Source organism: Gracilinanus agilis, chromosome 5 (assembly GCF_016433145.1).
Source record: "Gracilinanus agilis isolate LMUSP501 chromosome 5, AgileGrace, whole genome shotgun sequence".
Classification (NCBI taxonomy): Eukaryota; Metazoa; Chordata; class Mammalia; order Didelphimorphia; family Didelphidae; genus Gracilinanus; species Gracilinanus agilis.
In genome coordinates, this window is record NC_058134.1 from 235,074,324 (window position 1) to 235,098,165 (window position 23,842).

At 44.7% G+C, this 23,842-nt stretch overlaps 1 protein-coding gene across 1 annotated transcript in view; it reads right to left on the reverse strand.

The window, feature by feature from the left end:
* Positions 1 to 23,842, reverse strand: part of ELK3 (ETS transcription factor ELK3) — a 93,069-nt gene that overhangs the window by 1,096 nt on the left and 68,131 nt on the right. The window contains exons 3-4 of the mRNA XM_044677265.1: positions 18,032 to 18,829; positions 3,233 to 3,355 (exon numbers count right to left, since the gene is read on the reverse strand). Of these exons, the coding sequence (XP_044533200.1) occupies positions 3,233 to 3,355; positions 18,032 to 18,829 (921 nt within the window). The remainder of the gene's footprint in view (positions 1 to 3,232; positions 3,356 to 18,031; positions 18,830 to 23,842) is intronic.

A 23,842-nucleotide genomic window follows, 5' to 3' on the forward strand; every position in this document is an offset into this window, starting at 1 on the left:
AAACCAGTTGCTAAGTGGTAGAGGAACTGCAGTATGGTGGGGGCAGTTGGGTGGCCCAAGTGGGTTGAGAGCCAGGCCTAGAGACACTAGGTCCTGGGTTCAGATCTGGCCTCAATACTTTCCAGGGCAAGTCACTTTACCCGGTTTGCCCAACCCTCACCCTTCTATCTTGACTTGTTACTAAGAAAGTAAGAGTTATTTTTTTTTAAGCATTCATATTTCATTGCAGACATGACAGGAAGCTCTAGAGAGGTCTTCCCCAAGTAGAGAAATCACAACCACATCTCCCTTTATGGAAAACTTATTTGGCAGCCAGTTAGGGGATGCTCTAGAGAAGATGGGGGCCAGGGACGCCCATGAGGGAAGAGGTGATGGCCTGAGAGTGAGGGTTGGGGATAGTGTGAAGGCTATGATCTAGGAGATAATAAACAACTTGAGTGGGGGACACACTGGTAACTGGGAGGCTCCGAAAATGTCTTACTGAGGACCCTCAAGTGAGAGGAGAGGAGCTGAAGCTACCTATGATATCGTTGGTATTGGGACCTTCCAGATGTGAAAACTTCTGTTGTCAGTGTGGTGGGCTGGCACCTTTTGGGCAAGTCCTAGCGGCTTAAAGTAGAGGTGTCAACCTCAAATAGAAATGGGGGGTTTGGGGGGGTGGCACTAATCCATGCACCCAGATCCCTGCAGGATAACAGCTATGTTTTATTGTATTTATTTTCTTAAATAGTTCCCAATTGCATTTTAATGTGGTTCTGGCTGCACTTAGGAGTATTGTGGGCTATGTGTTTGGCACAGATGAGTGACCTGCCCAGGGCCACACAACCACTGTGTGTCAAGGGCGTGATGGAAGTACAGATTCTGCTGCCAAAGACATGTATGTATAGTCAGTACATCCCCAAAATCTTAGTGCTGCTTAAAGCCTCCAAGTTCCAGAACTTTTCTCCACTCACATCCTATCTACTACCCATGACTTTTTTTTAAACCCTTACTTTCTGTCTTAGAATCAATTCTCTGTATTGGTTCCAAGGCAGAAGATTGGTAAGGACTGGGCAGTGGGGGCTAAATGATTTGTCCAGGGTCACACAGAACCCCATGACTTTTTTGCAGAAGGAAAAGGGTAAGGAGTTTCTCCAGTCTCTTCCTTTGCTGGTGTTTTGGGAATTTACCAATCTATTTCAGCTTTTAAAGTTTAAAACAGCCCTAAGACTTTAGGGACAGTAGCAATTTTCTGTCTTCTCCTGCCTACGGCCTTTCAGGCCCTAAGATTGTCTTAATTACAAAGAATTCTCTGGGAAGGATGAGTTGTTCTTTTCATCATCTCCGGTCTCCTTTGATGTCTCCCACTAATTTGTCATGACTGTCATCCCTGATTTCTTTTGTTCCCCCCAAACTCAGACAACATCTTTTTCATGATGGAGCTGAGCCGTCCGAGATCTGTCAGCTTTCACCTGAAGGATTCGGATCGAGTTTTCTCTTCTAATTATCACCACAGGAAAGTTGCCAGCCTCGCTGAAAACTCATTAGAGGCCACGTCTGTGTGCTCGGTTCTCGCATTCGAGCACGGATGGCAGACAGAGTCTAGGAAGAGTTGTTTTTTGCAGGGAGTTATTTTCAGACATGATGAATTTTTTAAAATTGCCTCCCCCAGGCTGCCTGGAATAGCTTCTCTCTCCCTGTTATGTTCCCTTTTATAAAGATGGGGGGTGGGGGACTCTGTTGGTCCATCATTTCCTGGACTGGCCCCCAAATCCCCAGGCTTCTCTGCAGCAGCAATTAATCTGGTTTCCACGAATTTTGTTTTGACAACTCTATTTCAATATGCTGGGTCTCCTTTGTCATCCTCTGTATTTTATTTTATACATTTAAGGACACGATTCTGAAAAGGGGGCTGTGACTTAGAAAAATGGTTAAAAACCCTGACCCTGTGGCTATAGCTACAGTCACCCATCATGCCTCTGGATTTGCAATTCATTGACTGAGAATACTAAATGAGGAGCTGGCACACACATGCCCCTTTTGCCAAGTCCCCAAATCTGTGGTTCCCAAACTTTTTTGGCCTCCCGCCCCCTTTCCGGAAAAAATATTACTTAGTCCCCTGGAAATGCACCTGTGACCATCACCACCCCCCTGGATCGCTGCCGCACAGAATCACTGCCCCAAATGATTAAAATGGTAAATGAATGAAGACTCCATCTATTCAGTGCCTGCTCTAGGAAGAGTGAGAGGTCTCGCTCTGAGATGATGAGCCGAAGCTTTCCCTAGAAGCTCTGGCTGAGGCCAGTCTGAAGACTCAAGCGGACCCAGGGCCAGGATTTAGAATGGGCCTAGCAGAGTGAATTCCCTCCAAAAACAGCAGAGAAGGAAATCTGACAAGCTGAGATTAAAACCCTTACCTCTGGCTTCCCAAAGGATACTAAGTCAGGGCTGGGCATTGGGGGTGAAGGGACTAGCCCAGGGCCACCCAGCTGGGAAGTGTGAGGCCACATTTGAACCCAGGACCTCTCCACTCCAGCCTGGCTCAGGAGCCACCTTGCTGTTCTCACTCCCTTACCTTTTTTTCTGATATCCCCTTTAAAAAAAGAGTCAGGGAGATAGATGTCCCAGAGACAAGAGTTCGAATGTCTCCTCTGATCCGGTCTCTTTTGTATGAAATTGCCTGCCCGGGACCTCTCCCATGAGGCTGTGTTTGAGCTTCCTTTGTGTCCCCAGCCCTTAGCACGGGCCTGACTGACATTCGTTGACTGAGCTATTACAGTAGTTATGAGATAATGTATTTTTTGTTACCCTTCTCCCATTGTTACTGATGAGGAAACTGAGACGGAGCAGCTTGATTAGAATCCAGACCCTCCGACTCTAGCCCCAGACGTGGTTCTGCCTGCACGAAGAGGTTTTGTGGCCATTTTTCTTCTCGGTGTAGTAACAAAAATAAGAACCCAGTTTCTGCAAGCTGAGAGATTTTGTCCCATGCTCACTTTTTCCCCCGCGACCCTAGAGATCCGGGTTCTGTATTCCCTATCCCCGTGGCAGACAGGGAGTTTTAGACTTTCCTGGGCCTCCCCGGCCAGGGGCGGGGCCACAGAAGAGCCGGTGGTCCCGCCCCCTGAGGCCCCGCCCCCGGAAGCTCACCTGGAACAAGGTGTTGGGTCCTGGCAGGCCTCCCCAGCCAGGGGCGGGGCCACAGGAAGAGCCGATGGTCCCGCCCCCTGAGGTCCCGCCCCCGGAAGCTCACCTGGAACAAGGTGTTGGGTCCTGGCAGCTGGGCGGAGCTCAGAGGGGCCACGGGGCTCAGGCTGCTCCAGAAGTGGATGCTAGACAGCAGCGGGCTGGGCGTCAGCAGCAGTCCACTGGGGCTCTGCAACACAAGCAGAAATCACCTGGAGGCGTCTTTAAAGCAAGGCCGGGGCCACTGGGGAAAAGAAGCCCAGTTCAGCCTGGCCCGGCCCCACGCAGAGAGGCTGCTTCCTACCTTTTGAATCATGAATTCATTCACCCAGAAGGCACTTCGTGCTTGTTTTTTAAACCCTTGCCTTCCATCTTAGATTCAATACTGTGTACTGGTTCCAAAGCATTAGAGGAGTAAGGGCTAGGCAGTGGGGGGGGGTCAAGTGACTTGCCCAGGGTCACACAGCTAGGGAAGTGTCTGAGGCCAAATTTGAACCCAGGACCTCCTGTCTCTATACCTATATCCACTGAGCCACCCAGCTGCCCCCTAAAACTACATTTCTATGCATAGAATTCATGAGACCACCAAAGGGACCCCCCAACACAGAAAAAGACCAAAAACCTCTTCTCCCAAAGGATGGCCTGCCAAGCCCAGCCACCATTTTTGGAATTCTTCTTGTTCACAGACTGTCTCCTACCAAGCTGGCTGCCAACCACAAGTACTGAAGCCAAACTAAGCCTAAGGCTCTAACCTCCATTATCCTCATCCCTATCCATGAGCCTCAAACATTTTTTAGTGCTACTATCCTTTCTCTATCATGTTCATTTTCAAATATAATCCCTCACCACCACTATCCTCAAAACAATCCACAGTTCTCAAAGAAGAAAAGAGAAGGAGGGGGCAGTGTCGTGGGGAAGGTCCTGGGTTCCAATGTAGCCTCAGACACTTCCTAGCTGGGGGACCCCAATTGCCCTGCCTGCACCACTCTTCTGCGTACTGATGCCAAGACAGAAGTTCTGAGTTTGAGAGTGAGAGACAGAGAGAATGAGAAGAGGAATGGCCGGGGGTCAGTGCTGATCCATTGATGGGCGGCTACCTCTGCAGAGGAAAGATGTCTCTGGATGCTGACCACAACAGCCAGCCTCCCCAGCGGGGACCTCTCTGGAAGCCAGCTGCTGGCTCCATCCCAGCCAGGGAGGAGGAGGGAAGAGAAGAGCACAAATGAGCCTTTCTGGCCACATTCAGATGTTTTGTCTGAGGAACCCATCTCATGCCAGGTTCTGTTTAAGGCTAAAAATATCTGGATTTCCCAGAGCCACTAAGAACCTCCCCCTCTCCGGGCCAGAAAGAGGGTGCTCTGCTCAGCAGCGGCAGCTCCAGGGCCTCCTGCATCACTCCTGCTCTCTGCTGTGAGAGCTCGGCCTCTGCGGCTCAGTAGCTGCCCGGGGCCTCTGAGGAGGCTGCCAAGGTCCATGGAGGCCATCATCCGAGAGGGAAGGCAGCAGTGTCACAGACCACATTGGGCTGGAAGCTCCAGAAGAGAGAAATGGGGACCAACAGTCAGCCGCGTAGCCCTCGGGGAGTGGCTGCGTGACCAGGGCAACTCACCTAACATGTGGGGGTTCAGTGGTGTCTGACTCTCTGGGGCTCCATCCCGAGTAGTTTGTCCCTTCTTTCTCTGACTCATTTTACAGATAAGGAAACTGAGGCCAATGGGGTGTAGCAACTTGCCCAGGATCTCCTAGCTATGCATGTGTCTGACTTGGCTCTCATCCCACCTCGCTTAACCCTGCACTTTAACATCTCTCAGACTCAGTTTCCTCTACAGCAAAATGGAAATAGTCATAGCCCCTTCCACCAGGTCACTGGGAAGCTCAGACAGGACAATAGGCAAATGCTTCATTGTCCTTCCAAACCTAGCTCTTAGGGTTGCAATGACTTGCATTAGCAGATAAAATTAAGGGGTGTCAATAGAGGTCATCCCTCAAATGAATTTACATTTCCTTGATCAATTTTTGTTGGGCAACAAGCATTTATTAAAGCATTTGCTAGTGTTGTGACCCCAAGGATAACCCAACCATCAATGCCCCCCACATAGCTCCCCCAAAACAGTCTGGCCACAGGGACCACAGAAAGAGCTGTCCCCAGACTGCAAGTCACCTACCATTCCCAGAGCCCCATCTGGGGGGCGGAAGACGAAATCAGCACAGCTTAGTTCCCATCATGCAGCCTTCAGGTATTCATCAGGTACCTCTGCTGGTACCAGGCACATAGCAAGTTCTCATTCTCACCCAGAGCCTGACATCCTCTCCTCTCCTACTCTTGGCTCTGCTCTCTCCACTCTCTCAGTCATTTCTTTAAAAAAAATTCTTAAAAAAAAAAAATTTCTAAAAAGCAGCTAAATGGCTCACTGGTTAGAGAGCTGGCTCCAGAGACAGGATCTGGCCTCATCTACTTCCTAGCTGCTGTGACCCTGGGCAAGTCATTTAACCCCAATTGGCTAGCCCTTACCCAAACCGCCACCTAGAATCATTCTAAGACAGAAGGTAAGGGTTTAAAAAAAAAAAAAAAGTATTTTTCACTGAATTGAGACAATAATGGCCAAGCTCCAAGGGAAGAGACAAGACAGGTTGGGGGTCCTGGGCTTTACTTGAAGACCTCCAGCAATGGTGAACTCACTACCTTCCATAGTACTTCTGGATGGCTCTAATTATTAGGAAGCATTTCTTGGCATCTAACACTGTGACTCTATAATTTCAACTGTTGCTCCTACTTCAGGCTTTCTAGACCAAACAAAACAAGTCCAAATTTTCTTCCCCTTGACTGCCTCCCTCCTTCCCTCCCTCCCTTCCTTCTTTTCTTTTCTTTTCCACAAAGAACATTTACCTTCTGTCTTAGAATCAATACTATGTATTGGTTCTAAGGCAGAAGGGCTAGGCAATGGGGGTTAAGTGAATTGCCCAGAATCACATAGGTAAGAAGTGTCTGGGGTCAAATTTGAACCCAGGACCTCCCATCTCAGGGCCTGGTGCTCTATACACTGAGCCACCCAGCTACCCTGACTGCTTTTTTTAAAAGAAAGTGATCACGTGCCCCCTGAGTCTTGACACTTGCCCTCTCATACCACTGCCTCACTGAATTTCTAGTCCATGAAAATCCCCGTAGCTTTTTCAGAAAAAACCACTCTCCAGCCTCTAAGTATGATGAACCCAACCATAAGACTGTGTGTTAATTCCTGTTGGGATTTCATCCTCCTGGCTCCCTTCCAGGGTTCTAGCCTTTCAGAAAGCTTTTTTGGGTCCTGAGAGTCCAGGGAGGTTGGCTTGAACAAGTTTGCTTTGTTTGATGTCATCTGCAAATATGATAAGGGAGACTTCCAAACCTTTGTCCAAGGCTGGATAAACTGTTAAACCATAGAAAACCAAGAAGAGCTTCTGGGAGCACAACTTTCAAGCAGGAAATTTCATGGCCATTTCTGGATCCTGGTGCCCAATGGCCATCTAGAGAAGGCTGTGGACTCACAGAATAAAACAAAAGAGGTAGATTTCAAAGGATACCAATTCTATTTACATAGTTATCCAAAAAATGAAGTTTCATCGGTACGTTAAATTTCAAGTTTCCGTACAAATAAAATGAACGTAGCCAAGATGGGAAGGAATACAGAAAAGGAGGAGGGGGAGATTTTGTAGACAATTTCTCAGATAGAGGTCTCCTACCTATAGTGTACAGCCATTCTCTTCCTTGGTGGAAATCATTATTTGCCCTTCTCCAGTCTGATAGAACCTCAAAATCCTTCATCATCCTCTGGATATCCTCTTATAATGGCTCAGCCCTAAAGCACTACCATAATTTTTTCCCCCAATTACCCATGTTTCTAAGAAAAGCCATAACAGTGGGCACAAGCAGGAGACCTCAAGATGGAGAGTTAAAGGGGAAAGGGGAAACCTAGACTACCTTACAGGAGGTCCTCTGCCCTGGGCCAAAAAGAAACTAAATAACTGATAAGACACAGCTAGGTGGCACAATGGATAGAGAACCAAGCCTGAAGTTCAGAATGACCTGGGTTCAAATTTAGCCTCAGGCCCTTCCTAGCTGGGTAACCCTGGGCAAGTCACTTAAGCTCAGTTGTCTAGCCCTTACCACTCTTTCCTCTTGGAACCAATATTTGATTCTAAGAGAGAAGGTATGGATTTTGTTTTCTTAACCTATATTGGAGAACACAAATACCAGATCCTAACTGGATCATTTTACCCTGGTATTCCCTGGATCTGAGATGTAGGGCTGGGAATGATTTTAAGAAGCCATTCTAGTTTGATTTCCTTGCCCAGGACTGGAGGTAAATTTTGAATTAAATCCATCTGGGTGCCCTGCATTACACTGGCTTATGGTGGAGGAGAAATCACTGGCAGGCGAACAGATGGAATGCTGGGTGTGTTCTTTTGACAAGCCAAAGCCCCTATTTCCATCTCAACACCTGCTCACCTACTCCTGCTAGTGGGAGCAGGAAAGGGAACTTGGGTTTCAGCCCCCGGGAGGATGGGGAACCACTCAGCCAGAGTGGAATGTGATGGCACACTCCCCCACATCCACATCCCGCTGTAGCTCATACCTCACATATGACTGCAACCTCAAATGATCACAGCAAGTTAGTAAAGGCAAGAAAGTTGTCAGCCTTAATGGTACAGCATGCAGGACAATGTCTACCCTGAGTCACCCTTATTCGGTTGTTGCTATGAATAAAAACATCTCAGGACTTGAATGCTCCTTCTCTTTGGTAAATCTATCTACTCTCTACCTGCATTTGGAATTCTGAAAATGGCAAACCAGACGGATGAGTCACAGGGCTGTCCTTCTGGAGGAATCCTCCATACCAGGCATGCTTAACACAGATAAAAGAAATCTCTGCAAGTGCCTTGCCCCATCCCCCCCAAAGAAGCTAACCTTATTTCCCACAACTGGCTGACACCGAGGATAGAGGGCTGAACTTAGAGGCAGGAAGGCTCCTGCCCTTGACACTTGCTAATTGTGTGACCCTAGTCAAGTCCATTAACCTTTCATCCTCAGTGCTATCTGCAAAATGGGGATAATAGCCACCTACTTCACAGCTTGTAGTGAGACTCAAACAACATACAAAAAGAGCTTTTTAAAGCCTGCTTAAGCACTAAATGAGTGCTAGCTGTTATTTCCAGTTCTGAAGAAAATACCTTGTCAAATTTATAGAACTCTGCAACTACTTGGGCAGCTGAGCTAGGTGAGGCAGTGGATAAAGTGTTGGACCTGCAGTCAGAAAGCCCCGAGTTCAAATGTGGTCTCAGATACTTCCTAGCTGTGTGACCCTGATCAAGTCACTTAACCCTGTTTGCCTCAGTTTCCTCATCTGTAAAATGAGCTGGAGAAGGGAATGGCTAACTGCTCTAGGATCTTTGCCAAGAAAACCCCCAATGGGGTCATGAAGAGTAGGATAGAGCTTAAATGACTGAAAAACAATATACAACTACAGTTATTTGAGGTGAGGGGAATGGAAGCTAGAAACCTGGATTCAGATCTTCATTTACTCTGACACTAATTTATGGCATTTGTGATACTACTTTGGGCAAATCACTCCCTTTTCTGGGTCTCCTCTGTAAGATGAGGCAAAGTGCACCAAATGGCCCCCACCCAATGTCCCTTTAAGCCCTCACATTCATTAATTCTGTTACAAAGATCGTGGGTCCAACACCAGGCCTCAGAAGCCATCTGGACAACCACCTCATTTTTTTTTTAAACTCTTATCTTCTGTCTTAAAATCAATACTGTGTACTGGTTCCAAGGCAGAAGCGCAGTAAAGGGCTAGGCAATGGGGGTCAAGTGACTTGCCCAGGATCACACAGCTAGGAAGTGTCTGAATCCAGATTTGAACCCAGGACTTCCTATCTCTAGACCTGGCTCTCAATGCACTGAGCCACCCAGCTGCCCTCAACTGCCTCATTTTACAAATAAGGAAACAAGGGCCCAGAGAAAAAGTGAGTTGCCCATAGTCCCATAGGAAATGAGGGTCAGATGCAAGATGTGAACCCAAGTCCCCGAGACTGGAATTTCAGTGTTCTTTTCTTTCTGTCCTAGTAACAACTCTAAGATAGAAGAGCAAAAAAATGCCTAGGCAAATGAAGTTAAGTGACTTGCCCAGGGTCACATAGCAGTGTCTGAGGCACTCTATCCACTATACCACCCAACTGCCCCAATCTCAGTGCTCTTAATCATCTCGGGCAAGACCCAGAAGGCGCATTGACCTGACTGCTGTTCTTTCCTCATTCCTAGAATGCTCTCCCTCCTCGCCCAGCTTCTTTTGAGGCTTAACTCAAATATCACTTCCTATGTGAGATCTTTCCAATTCCACCCACTTGCCAGTGTTCTCTCTTTCCCTCAAAATTATTTTGTATTTATGGGCTTAAATGGGCATAGATTTATTTCTATTTAGAGATGGCCTAGAGAAAGCAACCCCTTCATTTCAGAGACAAGGAAACAGATGCCCCAAGATATTAAGGAATTTGTCCCAAATCATTACAGTTAGTAAATGTCTGAGGCAGGACTTGAACTCAGGTTTTTCTGGCACTTCACCCACTGGACCAAGCTTCCTCTTACCGATGCATAGATGTTGTTCCCCACCCATGGCACGTCATCTCCTTGAGGACAGGAGATTTTTGTCCTTTTATCCCCACTGCCTGGTACCCAGGAGGAACCCAAAACATGCTTATTGAATGACTAAGTGAATGAAGGAGAAGCTGAACTCCCTCTGAGGCTTCAGGGGTGAGGAGGGATGGAATAAGCTGGTCACATTCTTAACCTGCTGGAACCAGTGGCACGTAAATACCAAACCAGTAGCGGAATCCAGCCTGCCCCAGCTTGGTTTCAGATCTTGCCATTTCTGCAACATTAAAAAAAATATATTCTAAGAACAAAAGAATTGCATGGGAGGGAGTTCTGGAGCTGTCCACACTGGCCTGCAGTCTCCCAACTCTTCATTCTGAGCCTTGGAGAGCTGGGCTATTCCCTGCCCTTAGCTACTTGACATTCTTGCTTAGTGAGAAAATACCTGGTTCTAATTTCATTTGAGCCCATTCTCACATTTTGTAACCTCTCCCTAATCCTCACCCAGCATGCCACGGATGTTACCATTTGTGTTGACTCTGGCAAGGCCAAAGCTAATCTTCCTTGAGCTTACAGGGGGTTCTAAATTGCTATGGGCAAGGAGTAGCTGGGTGGTTCAGAGGATAGAGAGTCAGGACTGGAGAGCCTGGATTCAAATCTGTCCTTAGACACTTCCTAGCTGTGTGACCCTGGATAAGTCACTTGACCCCCATTATCGCTCTTCTGCCTTGGAACCAATACTTAGTACTGATTCTAAGCCAGTAGTAAGGGTTAAAAAACAAACAAAAAAAACTGCTATGGACAAGTCACTTTCCCTCCCTGGGCCTCAGATTCCCATATCTGAAAAAACAATAATAGCAGAAGCAATTATATGCTTTAAAGTCTGCAAAGAGCTTTACAAACCGTATCTAATTTTACCCTCACAATAATCATAGGTGGTAGATACTATTATTATCATCCCATTTTAGAGATGAGGAAACAGACAGGTTAGAGGTCCAGTGACTTGCCCAAGGTCACCAGCTAGTAAGTATTTCAAACCAGACTTGAACTCGGGGCTCCCTGACTCCAGATCTAGTCCCAGCCTCTAAGGCTCCTTCTAGCATTTTTTATTTTCTTTTTTTAAATCCTTTCCTTCTGTCTCAGTATCAGTTCTAAGACAGAAGAGTAGCAAGGGCTGGGCAGTTTGGATTAAGTGATAACAATAAATCGCACCTATCTTTATTTTCACCGGTTGATTTTTTTTAATATAAGGATATTTTGTTTTCCCAATTACACGTAATAACACATTTCCACATAAGTTTTTCCTAAGTTATATGATCTAAATTGTCTCCCTCCCTCCCTTCCCCTTCCCTTTTCCTTCCCAGAGCTGGCAAGCCATTCAATCAACCTACTGTTTTTGTAACAGTTTTACCAAGATTTCACTTATTTCTGTTTAAATTTTTAAGCATTTCTCCTTATTTTTACATCTCTTTCATTTCTTTTTTATTGATTGATTAAAAAAAAAAACACAAAAAGCCCTTACCATCTGTCCTAGAATCAATAGGAAGTATCGATTCTAAGGCTGCAGAGCAGTAATGACTAGGCAATTGGGGTTAAGTGACTTGCCCAAGGTCATCCAGCTAGATCTGAGGCCAGATCTGAAGCCAGGTCATCCCCCAAACTGCAGCACCCATTGTGCTACCTAGTGCCCCTTCCTTTTGGTTCGCTTGCCTCCAAGCCAAGCAGGAATAGGCATAAAAGAGCGTCATTTCACAGATAATGCAAACCAAGCACGATGGAAAATGAGCCAACTCAATCCCATTAGGATTGCATCCCCTTGACCCGTCTGGACGTGGTTTCCTCATCTGTAAAATGAAGAAGGTTGATCTCCTTCTATGATGCGGAAGCCTAGCAAGGGGCCAGGGAAAGAGCCTCCGCTTTAAATCCTAGGATCCCAACAAAAGCTTGCAGCCCTACCCAGATGGGGGCAAAGAGCAATGGACAGAGAGCCCGGAGACCCGGCTTGCCATCTGCCACGAAGGCCACTGTGCGGCCTCGGGCAAAATGCTTCTTCACCTCTGCCCTTCGGTCTCCCCACTCGTGAAGCACAGTCCTCTGCAAGACCCCCCCCCGGTCAGCGAGGAAACAGCAGCGTCTAACTGGGGCTAAGCTTATTGGCAGCCCTGCTGGCTGTCCTGAAAAGCTCTCCCTGGGAGGAGAAGTCCATCTGGCCGAGACATCTGTCACCCTGATGGCTGCCAGAGCTGTTGGAACGGATCTGGCTCACCGGACCGGTCTCATGTTCCTTCCCAGCCTCCTCGCGTGTCCTGGAAAGAGGGTCGAGAGCAAACAGGACCGGACTCAGGAGGCGAAAGCCATGGGATAGCTTTGTGGCTGGGTCAGTCATGAGAAAGAGATGTGACTGTGGGCAAATTCCTTAATCTCTCTGAGCCTCCGCTTCCCTATCTGTAAAATGGAAAGAGAGATATTTATACTACCTGCCTCCCAAGGAAGTACTGAGGAAAGCACTTGGTAAACTATAAAGTGCTAAATAATAATGTGATTCGCTCTTTGTGGTGGCAAAAAACTGAAAAATGAGGGGATGTCCATCAATTGGGGAATGTGGTATATGCTGGTGATGGAATGCTATTGTGCTCAAAGGAATAAAGAACTGGAGGAATTCCATGTGAACTGGAGAGACCTCCAGGAACTGATGCAGAGTGAAAGGAGCAGAACCGGGAGAACATTGTACACAGAGGCTGATACTCTGTGGTAAAACAGAATGTAATGGACTTCTGTACTAGCAGTAATGCTGTGACCCAGGACAGCTCTGAGGGATTTATGGTAAAGATGCTACCCACATTCAGAGGAAGAACTGTGGGAGCAGACACACAGAAGAAAAACAACTGCTTGAACACATGGGAGGATGGGAATATAATTAGGGATGTAGACTCTAAATGGCCACCCCAGTGCAACTATCAATAATACGTAAATAGATCTTGATCAATGACACATGTTAAACCCAGAGGAACTGCGCATCACTTATGGGAGGGGGTGGGAGGAGGGATAGAACATGAATCCTATAACCATGGGAAAATGCCCTAAATTAATTAATTAAAGTTTCGGGCTGTAAATAAATAAATGGGTGGGCGAAGCAGTTGCTGATTTTAATATGGGTCACTAGGTGACACACTGGATGGAGTGCTGGGCCTGGAGTCAGGAAGACCTGAGCTCAAATCCAGCCTCAGACACTTACTAGCTGTATGATCCTGGGTAATTCACTTAACCCTGTTTGCCTCAGTTTCCTCATCTGTAAAATGAGCTGGAGTAGGAAAACCCTAAATGGGGACATAAAGAGTCAGATGTGACTAAAAATGGCCAAACAACAATATTTATATAACATTTTAATGTTATAAAGTGTATGTGTGTATGTGTATATATATATATATATACATATATATATATATAATATATATAAAATCTCTTGGCCTGGAGTCGGGAGGACCTGGGTTCCATTCTGGCCTCAGATACTTCCCAGCTGTGTGCCCTTGGACAAGTCACAACCCCATTTGCCTAGCTGTTACTGCACTTCTGCCTTAGAATCTATACTTACTATGATTCTAGGACAGAAGATAGATTTTTTTTTTTTAAATAAAGATAGGTATGACCTATTGTTATTACTTCTTCTAAAGCTGAGGGCTCAGTGGCAGAAGCCAACTTTCCAAGACAGTCAATAGATGAGCTTTAATTAAGCACCACCTATGTGCCATATACCATGCCAAGCCCTGGAGATACAAAAAAAGAAATGAAGTAATCTCTGCCCTCAAGAGGATAATGAGGAAATAGGAAATGACTAGCATTTAAAAGTCATGATAGCAGGCAGCTGGGTAGCTCAGTGGATTGAGAGCCAGGCCTAGAGATGGGAGGCCCCAGGTTCAAATCTGGCCTCAGACACTTCCCAGCTGTGTGACCCTGGACAAGTCACTTGACTTTCATTGCCTACTATTACCACTCTTCTGCCTTGGAGCCAATACACAGTATTGACTTCAAGACAGAAGGGAAAGGTTTAAAAAAAAAAAAAGAAAAATCACTATAATTTTTCAGAGCACTTTACAAATATAATCTTATCCATAATACCCAGGGGGTATAGGTACTGCTGTTATCCCCATCTTACAGATAAGGAGTCCAAGGCAGATAGCAAATTAGTGCCTTGCCCAAGATCATACAGCTAACAAGAGTCTATGGATGGATTTGAACTCTGGTCTTCCTAATTCTAGGACCAACGAATTCTGTGCACTCTGACATCCTCTAGCATCCAGAACTGGAATAACAGAAGACATACTCTATGCTACTCTCCACCCCCCATTCCAGTCTAGGTATATCTATCTATCTATTTGTCTGTCTGTCTGTCTATCTATTTATCTTTCTGTCCATTATGTCTGTCTATTTATCTATCTATCTGTCTATCTATTTATCTATCTATCTGTCTAACCATCTATCTGTCTATTTATCTATTTGTCCATCTATCTGTCTATTTATCTATCTGTCTATTTATCCATCTGTCTATCTGTCTATCCATCTATCTGTCTGTCTATGCATCTAGCTGTCTATCTATTTATCTCTCTATCTGTCCATCTATCTGTCTGTCTACTTATCTATCTGTCCATCTGTCTATCTATTCATCTATCTGTCTGTCTAACCATCTATCTGTCTATTTATCTCTCTATTTGTCCATCTGTCTATCTGTCTATCTCTCTATCTGTCCATCTGTCTATCTGTCTATCTATTCATCTATCTGTCGGTCTATCTACTGTCTGCTTGTCTCAAGGTACAATCCAGAATTTGCCCAGAGACCTGTAAAATAACCTCCTTTTCCCAACAAGTGAGACTCCAACAGCATGAGTTCTGCTACCTTCTAATCCTTAGTTTCGGAATCTGGGATCCAGGGAATTTTGCTGGCTTCTTTCATGGCCCATCAGACAACCCTAACAGTCCCTGGTCAATTTTCCAAGTAATGGGAAACATGGACACCAATATCCACCTGGCCTAATGGTAGGTCTTACCATTCAAGAATGAGAAGGGGACATTCTGGGGCCAGTAGAAGAGGGTTCTATTTTAGAGAAATAAATACTGGATTAAAAAAAAAAAAAAGCTTTGAAACAAACCCAAGATGTTTGGGGAATGGATGAACAAACCATGGTATTAGGAAAACAACATCCCATCATCAACCTCACTCTAAGCCGAGCTCAGGCACCCCCTCTTACTCCAGACTTTTCTTGACTGATTCTCACCCTACACCTCCCTCCAGATATTGGTATTCTCCTTCTCCTCTTGAAATCACTTTGTATATAGCCTGAATATACTTTGTATTTACTTATCTTAGCAATTTGTTTGCTAACGATAGGTGGTGGTTGCTATGTTTAGTACCCCCATTTTACAGATGAGGAAACTGAGGTGGGTGTATTTTATTCACAGATGCACATATATACACATAGACATATATATGGATAGATGAATGGATAAATGAGAGATAAAAAGAAATGATAGAGATGATAGAAAGATATAGAGGAGAGAGAAATAGATAGGTGGATGGGCAGATGGATTGATGGATAGCTAGACAGGCAGCTACACAGATAGGTGGAGGAGAGAGATAAGACAGACAGACAGGCAGGCAGGCAGACAGACAGGTAGGTAGTATATAAGTTCCTTGAGGAAAAGGACTATTTCATTTCTCTCCTTGTACTGGCATCTAGCACAGTAATTTGCATGTGGATGGTATTAAAATGCCTTTGAGATTAATCTGAACTCTATGTTCCCAACAGAATATCAACTCCTAGAGGACAGGCACTCTGATTTTTCTTTTCATATTCCTGACACCTAGAATAGTGCCTGGTGCATTTCTTGTTCAGTCATTTCAGTCATGTCAAGTCTTTGTGACCCTGTTTTGGGGTTTTCTTGGCAAAGACACTGGGGTGGTTTGCCATTTCCTACTCCAGCTCATTCTACACTTAAAGAAGTTGAGGCAGAGTTAAGTGATTCACCCAGGGTCTCATAGCTGGAGTCTGAGGCCAGATTTGAACTCATAAAGTTGAGGGTTCATGATTCCAAGCCCAGCGCTCCATCTGCTGTGCCACCACTGTCCAGTCTGACACATACAAGGGTCCCTAATGCTTGATGAATTATTTAAATGAATGGATGGAACACATTATTGTCCCATAAGAGACAATGAATATGAAGCACTCAAAGAGAGATGGAAGCAATTTGTTTGAAGCGAGGCAGAGTAAACAAAGCAAAATCAAAGAACAATATACACAATAACCCCAGATGGATGAAAAATGACAATTTCTGAACTTCGTCCCAAAACATTAGATAACTTTGGCTAGACTTAGCTAGCATACATGTTAGTGAACAGAAAACGACTGTACGTATGCTATAGCATCTGTTGGAGTTTGCATGATGTGTTAAAACAAGATCAATAAAAATTAACTATGCATATTCCTCCTTTATTTGCAGAAGTGAAAGGCTAGGGGTATGGAATATTGCAAATACTGTCGGACACAGCTAAACTGCTTTTTTTCCCCTCTTTATTTTTTAAGTTTTATTACAATGAATGGCTTACTAGATGAGGGTGGGGGTGAGGACAGCAAAAGGATATATTTAGAAAAGAAGGTGATTTTGTAAAAGCTCAGTATTTTTAAAAAGGATTAAAAGTAAATTTCTCTAAAGCGAGGCTTATTTTATTTCCTAACTATAAAGGGAAAGGCTAAATATGTTTCTTTTATTTCTCAAGAACTTTGCTCTCCTCACCTACTACATATGTGGGATTTCAATTTCTCCAGGACAAATCAGTCCCTATATTTAGCTAACCTAATTCTTCATACCCTTTTGAATCCTGCCCTCTATCTTCAGGACCACCAAAACAAACCACCACCACTCACCTCTAAAATGATGATGTTAACAACTACTTTCTTGTTCACAGAAAAAAAAATGTCTGTTTCCTATGTGTACACAGAAAGAGAATGTGCCAGAAAGGTTTTATAAAGCAGTAATGAGGTAGCTTAATGCAGGGACGGTCCAAGATCCTGGAGTTCAAATCCTGGCTATGTCCAAGTGGTCCTGTCTCCTTGGATAAGTCACTTCCCTTCCCCAGGGCCTCAATGTCCTTATTAATGAAAGGGGTTGGGTTAAATGGTCTCTAATGTTTCTTTTAGCACCAGATATCTGATCCTATGAGAATTTCAACTTATCTCCTCAACATTTCTTAAGAGAATGTGGATTTGTTTTTTCCAAAATTAAGGGGTAAAACCTTTTTTATGAGTCAATAAAGCATATGATATTACAAACACAGAAATCAGGTCAGGCACTCTGGAACAATAAAAGGCAGTGGAGACACTGGATTTAAATCTAACCTATATTCTATATGACCTTCTCTTCATTTCACTTGTCCTCAGTTTCCCCATCTGTAAAACTGGATACCTTCACTAATTGCCATGTGGCCATAGGCTAGTCCCTTGTCTCTAAGCTTCCACTTGTCTCTAAAAGAGGGTTGATGATGCTTCCTCGAGATTATCTCTGGCTAACTCTAAGATGACCTCCAGTTTATCCTTTCCCTCTCTCGTCTGTACAAAGTTATTTTCAAGTTGTCTCCTCCAGAGAGTGTAAGCTCCCTGAAGGCAGGGGCAGTTTCTGCCTCTCTGTACCACCAGTGCTTGGCACAGTGCCTGGCACAAATAAATGCTTCCTCCCTTCCCAAACAAGTCGCCCAACTGCTGTGTGTGCTTTTAGTCCAGTCTCTTCTGCTTCGCTTCTCCCTCATCTCTAACAAAGGGTTAATAAACTCGTCTACCTGCTGCCGGAGCCTCATCTTCCCCCATCTGAGAAATGGGGATGATGGCTGTATTTGTGCTGTCCGACTAACAAGGACCGGGACGAGAACCAAAGAGCCAATAATGTATGTAAAAAGCAGTTTTTCACTGGAAAGAACTTGGAGCTAGAAGCTGACCGTAACAATCCTTGACCAATATCCAAAGCTATCCCAGGCAGAACACTTCTCCTCCATGGAGGGGGGAAAAGAGCATTAATGCTTGTCATCGTGATGATGCCCATTCGTGTTTCATGGGGGTTCTCATCTGGGCTCTCGGGGATGGGAGCAGAGCCATTCAGAACACGCTGGCCCAATGGGCCGGCCCTTTGTCTCAGCTCCACCGAACTGGCCCGTTCCCATGGGGCCCCGGAGAGACTCCAGTGAAGGGGACTTACCTGTGCTGTGAAGAAGGCTGGAGTGAGAGATCCTGAGGGAAGGGCTGGGCTGTTGAGGGCAATGGAGCCAATGTCGTTACTGGACAGGACCAGCGGTGGGGCAGAGATTTCCAAACCTTTGGGTTTTTTAGCCTTTGGGGGGAGAGATGGTGATTTTGTCTTGGAGCCAGAGGAGAGATTGAGGGGCTCCAAAGAGTCTGAATCCCGACAGCTGGACTCTAGGAAGAGACTTCTGGGTTCAGAAGGGAGCGGGGAGTCCGGGGACAGGGAAGGAGACCGAGAGGAGGATGGGGAAGTGGAGGCGATGCTGGCTGCGCTGGGCAACATTAAGGAGGAGATTTTCGCAGACACCGAAGAGGTCAAAAAGGCCGAAGCGGCCGCGGCCTCCGAGGTGGACGGCAGAGACACGACGGGTCTCATGATCTGCTTCTCTGTCTTATTGGTCACAAACCTGATGACCGTCCTGACCTCGTCCACTGGAGGAGCGCCCCCATCCAGCGGTTCCTCCAGCTTCTCCGTTTTAATGGGCTTAAAAGTATCTGGCTGGTTCTGGAGGGAATTAATAGTAAAAGATGAGTAGAGGCCCGAATGGATGTACTCATTCCGGCTGGCACTCTTGAGGGCCGACAAGCTGTGTTTGTGCTGGTCGCGGACCTCGGAAGGCACTTTACAATCGCTGTCTTGGAGCAGAAGACTCTCCCGACTGAGCTCCACCGAGTGAGGGTCCATCTTGAGAATCTCGGGGAAAGAGACGAACTTGTACACGAACTTCTGGCCAATCACCTTCTTGATGATGTTCTGTGAACACAAGAGAGGTTGGAAACATCAGTACAAGAAAAGAGACCGAGGACAAGTGCTACAAGGGAGAACGAGACCCGGCGGGTTGCAGTGACTTGGATCATTGCCATCGGACCGAGACTCTCAAGTCTGGAGAGATCTCAGAGGCTATCCAGGTCAACCCCCATTTTTTTTTTTTGAGATGAGGAAACAGAAGCCCACATGTTAAATCACTTGGCCAGCATCATCACACAGATAAGGAGCAGCAGAGATAGAATTTAAGCCCTGATCTTAACCCAGAAGGGACACCAGAAGCCATCTACTCTGAGCCCTTAACCTTACAGACAAGGAAATTAAAGTTTAGGAATTTAAAAGCCTTATTTAATTTTAAATTTAAATTTTAAAAATTAAATGAAAAGTCTAGGCCACCTAAGTAATAAGAGGCAGAGGCAGAATCCAAACTGCATCCTCTGATTCCAGAGTCCATCTTTCACGCTATACACCAGGAGTTCCAAATACAGTAGAGCCCCCATATCTGTGGGGGATGCGTTCCAAGAGCTACTACGGATGGCTGAAACCATGGATATAAGCGAACAATTGCTGTGAACCGTGGATAACTGAATCCGCAGATACAAGGACACAACTGCGCCAATGAAATTACAGACCCATACAAATAACTGGGCTACAAAGGAAGGGAACAATCTTTAATTCAGCTTTGCATATCTTTCAGTGCCTCCCGCACAGTAGGTTCTAGATCAGTGATTCCCAAAGTGGGCGCCACCGCCCCCTGGTGGGTGCTGCAGCGATTCAGGAGAAGTGACAGCCACAGGTACATTTATCTTTCCTATTAATTGCTATTAAATTTTTTAAAAATTAATTTCCAGAGGGCTAAGTAATATTTTTTTCTGGAAAGGGGGCGGTAGGCCAAAAAAGTTTGGGAACCACTGGTCTAGGTAAAAGCGAGTTGTGCTTAAATTTTACCTGAAGAACCATATTCAATAAGCAGAATGGAAAAGGAGGTAGAGAACCATCCAGAGTCAGGAAGTCCTGGGTTCAAGTCCAGTCCCTAACATGTAACAAACAGCTCTCTAAAGGCACATAGACATAGCCAGGTAGCACAGTGGAGAGAACTCTGGACCTGGAGTCAGGAAAGCCTAAATTTAAATCCAGTCTCAGGTGTTCTAGCTCTGTAACCCTGGGCAAGTTACTTAACCCTGTTTGCCTCAGTTTCCTCATCTGGAAAATAGGAGTCTTAAAAGCATCTACCTTCTCAGGGTTGCTGTAAGGATCAAATGAAATCACTGTAAAGCACATAGGACAGAGTCTGGCACATAGTAGGTGCTATGTAAGTGTTAGCTATTATGATTAAAAAGGGAATTATAATAGCATCTCTCCACACCCTCTAGTTGAGAAGATCACATGAGATAATAGTTGTAAAATGGGAACAATAATGGCACTTTCCTCCATCCCCTTATTGTGAGGATCAAATGAGATACTGATTGTAAAGCACTTAGCACAGTGCCCGGCACCATATAAAATGTTAGCTATTATTTAATTCATTTCCAAGGAGATGGTATTCCAATAGTAGAGAAAGTTTCCTCAGTACTCTAGAGGTGTCAAATGCAGAGCTCAGAAAACTCCCAAGTACAGCCTGAACCAGATTAAAATGTAATTGAGAAATACTTAACAAAGTAAATGAAAATACAGTAGAACATAGATAATGCTGATATGTAGTTTTCTGAGACAGAATGAGGTCACAGATCTTTATGTAGGGTTTGATACTATCGCCAATCAAATCATAGATCAAGTTTTTTTAGAACTGGGCTAAAAGAAAGAAGTTGTGTCTTGAAATTTTCATTCATTATCTTCTTCTGATTTCATGTTCTTCCTTCAAGGAAAACCCTTTTCAATTCTTGGCAATTCCATATAAAAGGTTGTGCTTGCCCCTTCATAGAATAAACCCTAGATCTCAAGAAAGATGGCATCTCAAGAAGTCACCTAATTCCTCACTTTCATTTTTTAAAAAATCCTTACCTTCCATCTTAGAATCACTACTGTGTATTAGTGCCAAGGCAGAAGCATGGTAAGGGGGTTAAGTGACTTGCCCAGGGTCACACACTGAGCCCCCTAACTATCCCATAAGGTCATAAGTACTTGGATTTGGAGCTAGAAGGGACTTTGAGAGGACATCTAATCCAACCCCTCAATTTAAACATCAGGAAACTGAGTTCCAAGGAAGTTAAATGACTTATCTGAGGTTACCCAGGTATAAGGTCATGGAATCACAGACATAGATCAGAAGGGACCTCAGAGGTCCGGTAGCCCATTTCAGAGATGAAGAAACTGAGTCTCTGAGAGGTTAAGAGAATGGTTTGGTCATAGAGGTAGTGACGATCAGAAGTGAAATTTGAAACCTGTTCCTCTAACTCTCTACATCTTCAAGAGAATCTCAGAAATTATGGCCCCATGGGCACGGAGCTGGTCAGCCCACTGTAGCCAAAGCTTTTTCATTACACTCATTTTAACCAAAAAACTCTGTTAATAGCAGTTAAGAAACAAGGCAAGGGAACCCATAGAGATTTAGGATTGTTTTGTTCTGTAGTTTTTATTTGTTTTTATAGATTTTATTTGTGTTGATAGATCATCACCAGGCCTGGAATCAGGAGGACCTGAGTTCAGACACTTCCTAGCTATGTAACTCTGGGCAGGTCACTTAACCAGATTTGCCTAGCCCTTGCCTTTCTGTCATTACTAGGATAGAAAGAAAAGGGTTTTAAATTTAATTAAAGGAAATGATTGATTTAGGGAATGTTTAGTATAGGTGAAACCTATAAGCAGAGTTGAAATTTTAGCAAAGCCAGACAGAATTTAAGTGATTTGGCCAAGATCACAATGCTAGTATTTGAGGCAGAATTAAATGCAAGTCCTTTCTGACTTCAGATCCACCATTTTATCAATTGTAATCCAAATTAGTTTTGTTTTGCTTTTAAAGAATGAGGGAGGGAAATTGTCTCAAAAAGGCATTAATAAAACACAAGAACACACACTTTCTGCTCATTACCTTATAATCATACTTCGTTTTTGAACAACCTATCTGCTTCAGTGATAGAGTGAGTGACTTAGTGAAAAAGCATTGGATTTAGAGGTCCAGGACTTGGGTTCAAAATCCAATTCTGAAACTTATTAGCTGTGTGACCCTAAAAAAACTAGTCAGGAAGACTCCTCTTCCTGAGTTCAAATCTGGCATCAGACACTTACTAGCTGTGTGACCTTATGCAAGTCACTTAACTCTGCCTCAGTTCTTCATCTATAAAATGAGCTAGAAAAGGAAATGGCAAACCATTCCAGTATCTTTGCCAAGAAAACTCCCCAAACGGTGTCACAAAAAGTCTGACCAACTGAAAAATGACAGAACAACAAATTTCTAACGGTAACAGCTTTAAAAAAGTTTCTGCTAATTCTTAGAGCTAAAATTCAGAAGCATTAGGGCAGATTCCCCAGGTATCAGCCCTGCCAGCCCCCCACTTCTATTTGCTGCCAGTATCTTGGGCTCTAATCCACATTTTCACCAACTGAATTCTGATAGATTCTGCCTGACCTCATTCTCACAGCTGAATTAAAGCCCAAAACAAATCAGCAAAACTTGGAGCCAGTAAGTGCCCCCTGGATCCCATGGCCAGAGACTTGTTGCATAATTTATGGAATTTGGGAGTCCCTGCCTCAGGGGTATCCTCAGTTCCCCCACAGGAACATATGTTTCCAGCTGAAAGCCCTGGGGTGGGGAGGAGGGGTGGTGGTGGTTAATATTGAGGCTCTTTAGTCCAAATTGAAAAGAGTATTTACAGATGATCTAATCTCACCATCTCATTTTACAGATGAGCCAGCTGAAACCCAGAGGTTCAGACAGTTGGTCAGCAAACATTTATTAAGCACCTACTATGTGCCAGGGACACAGAAAAGCTTTTTAAATGGCCCTTGCCCTCCAGGAGTCTAATAGAAGTCATAGAAGAATAACTATAGTCTAATAGACAGAAAATGACTAGTAGGGGCCACAGGGCAGAAAAGGAGAGGGCCAGGAAGTTCTCTCCCCAGGTTGTTGCTGTCCAGGTGCTGAAAGACTCAATTTCTTTTCTAACTTCATTTACAGATGGAGGCAGAGTGGTGTGGTAGATAGAGCTCTGGACCTGGAGTGCGGAAAAATCTGAATTTGAATCTTTCTTCTAGTACTTATCAACTGGACTAGTCCCTTAATCATTCTATGCCTCAGTTTCCTCATTTGCAAAATGAGGAGGTTGAACTAGAGGGCTTCTGGGGTTCCTTCAAGCACTAACTATGAGCCTGTGACTTAGAAGATTAAGTCCTAAAGAGTAGCATGAGACATCAAGACTTGTCCAGGGCATCACAGCTGGCCTCAAACCAAACCCAGGGATGTAAAAACCACTATACAACACTGCCTCAACGTATTGTTTGTAATAACAAAAAACTGGAGATCGGTTGTGGTAATGCAGATTTGTCCTTCCGAGAATCAAGAAGGCTTGTACTGAGGAGTTCCAGAGCTGCAGTGGACCAAAGCCAATTCCAGCATCGATGAATAAATACAGTGAGACTCTGGGAGTGGTGATGCCACCAGGCTGCCCAAGGAAGGGTGAATTGACCTAGGTCAGAGCTAGTGACTGGCCACTGAACTATCCACCTGGGTGAGATAGGGAGAAGGAGTCTCGAAAAATAAAACTAATAACCAAAAGTTGGGGGCAGTCAAATGCCCAGAAGTTAAGAAATAACTAAACAGATGGAAAGCCTCAGTAATATGAGAATAATAATACCTATACTACCTGCCTCCAAAGTTACTGTGAAGAAAGAAAGCTATAAACTTTAAAATTCTATATGTTGTGGTTATTATTGTTGAGTCGTTCAGTCATGAGGTCGTGGGCCTCTCTATCCATGGGGTTTTTCTTGGCAAATACTCGAGTGATTGGTTGTCTCCTTCTCCAGTGGATCTCTGATCCATAAGCAAATAAGGTTAAGTGACTTGCC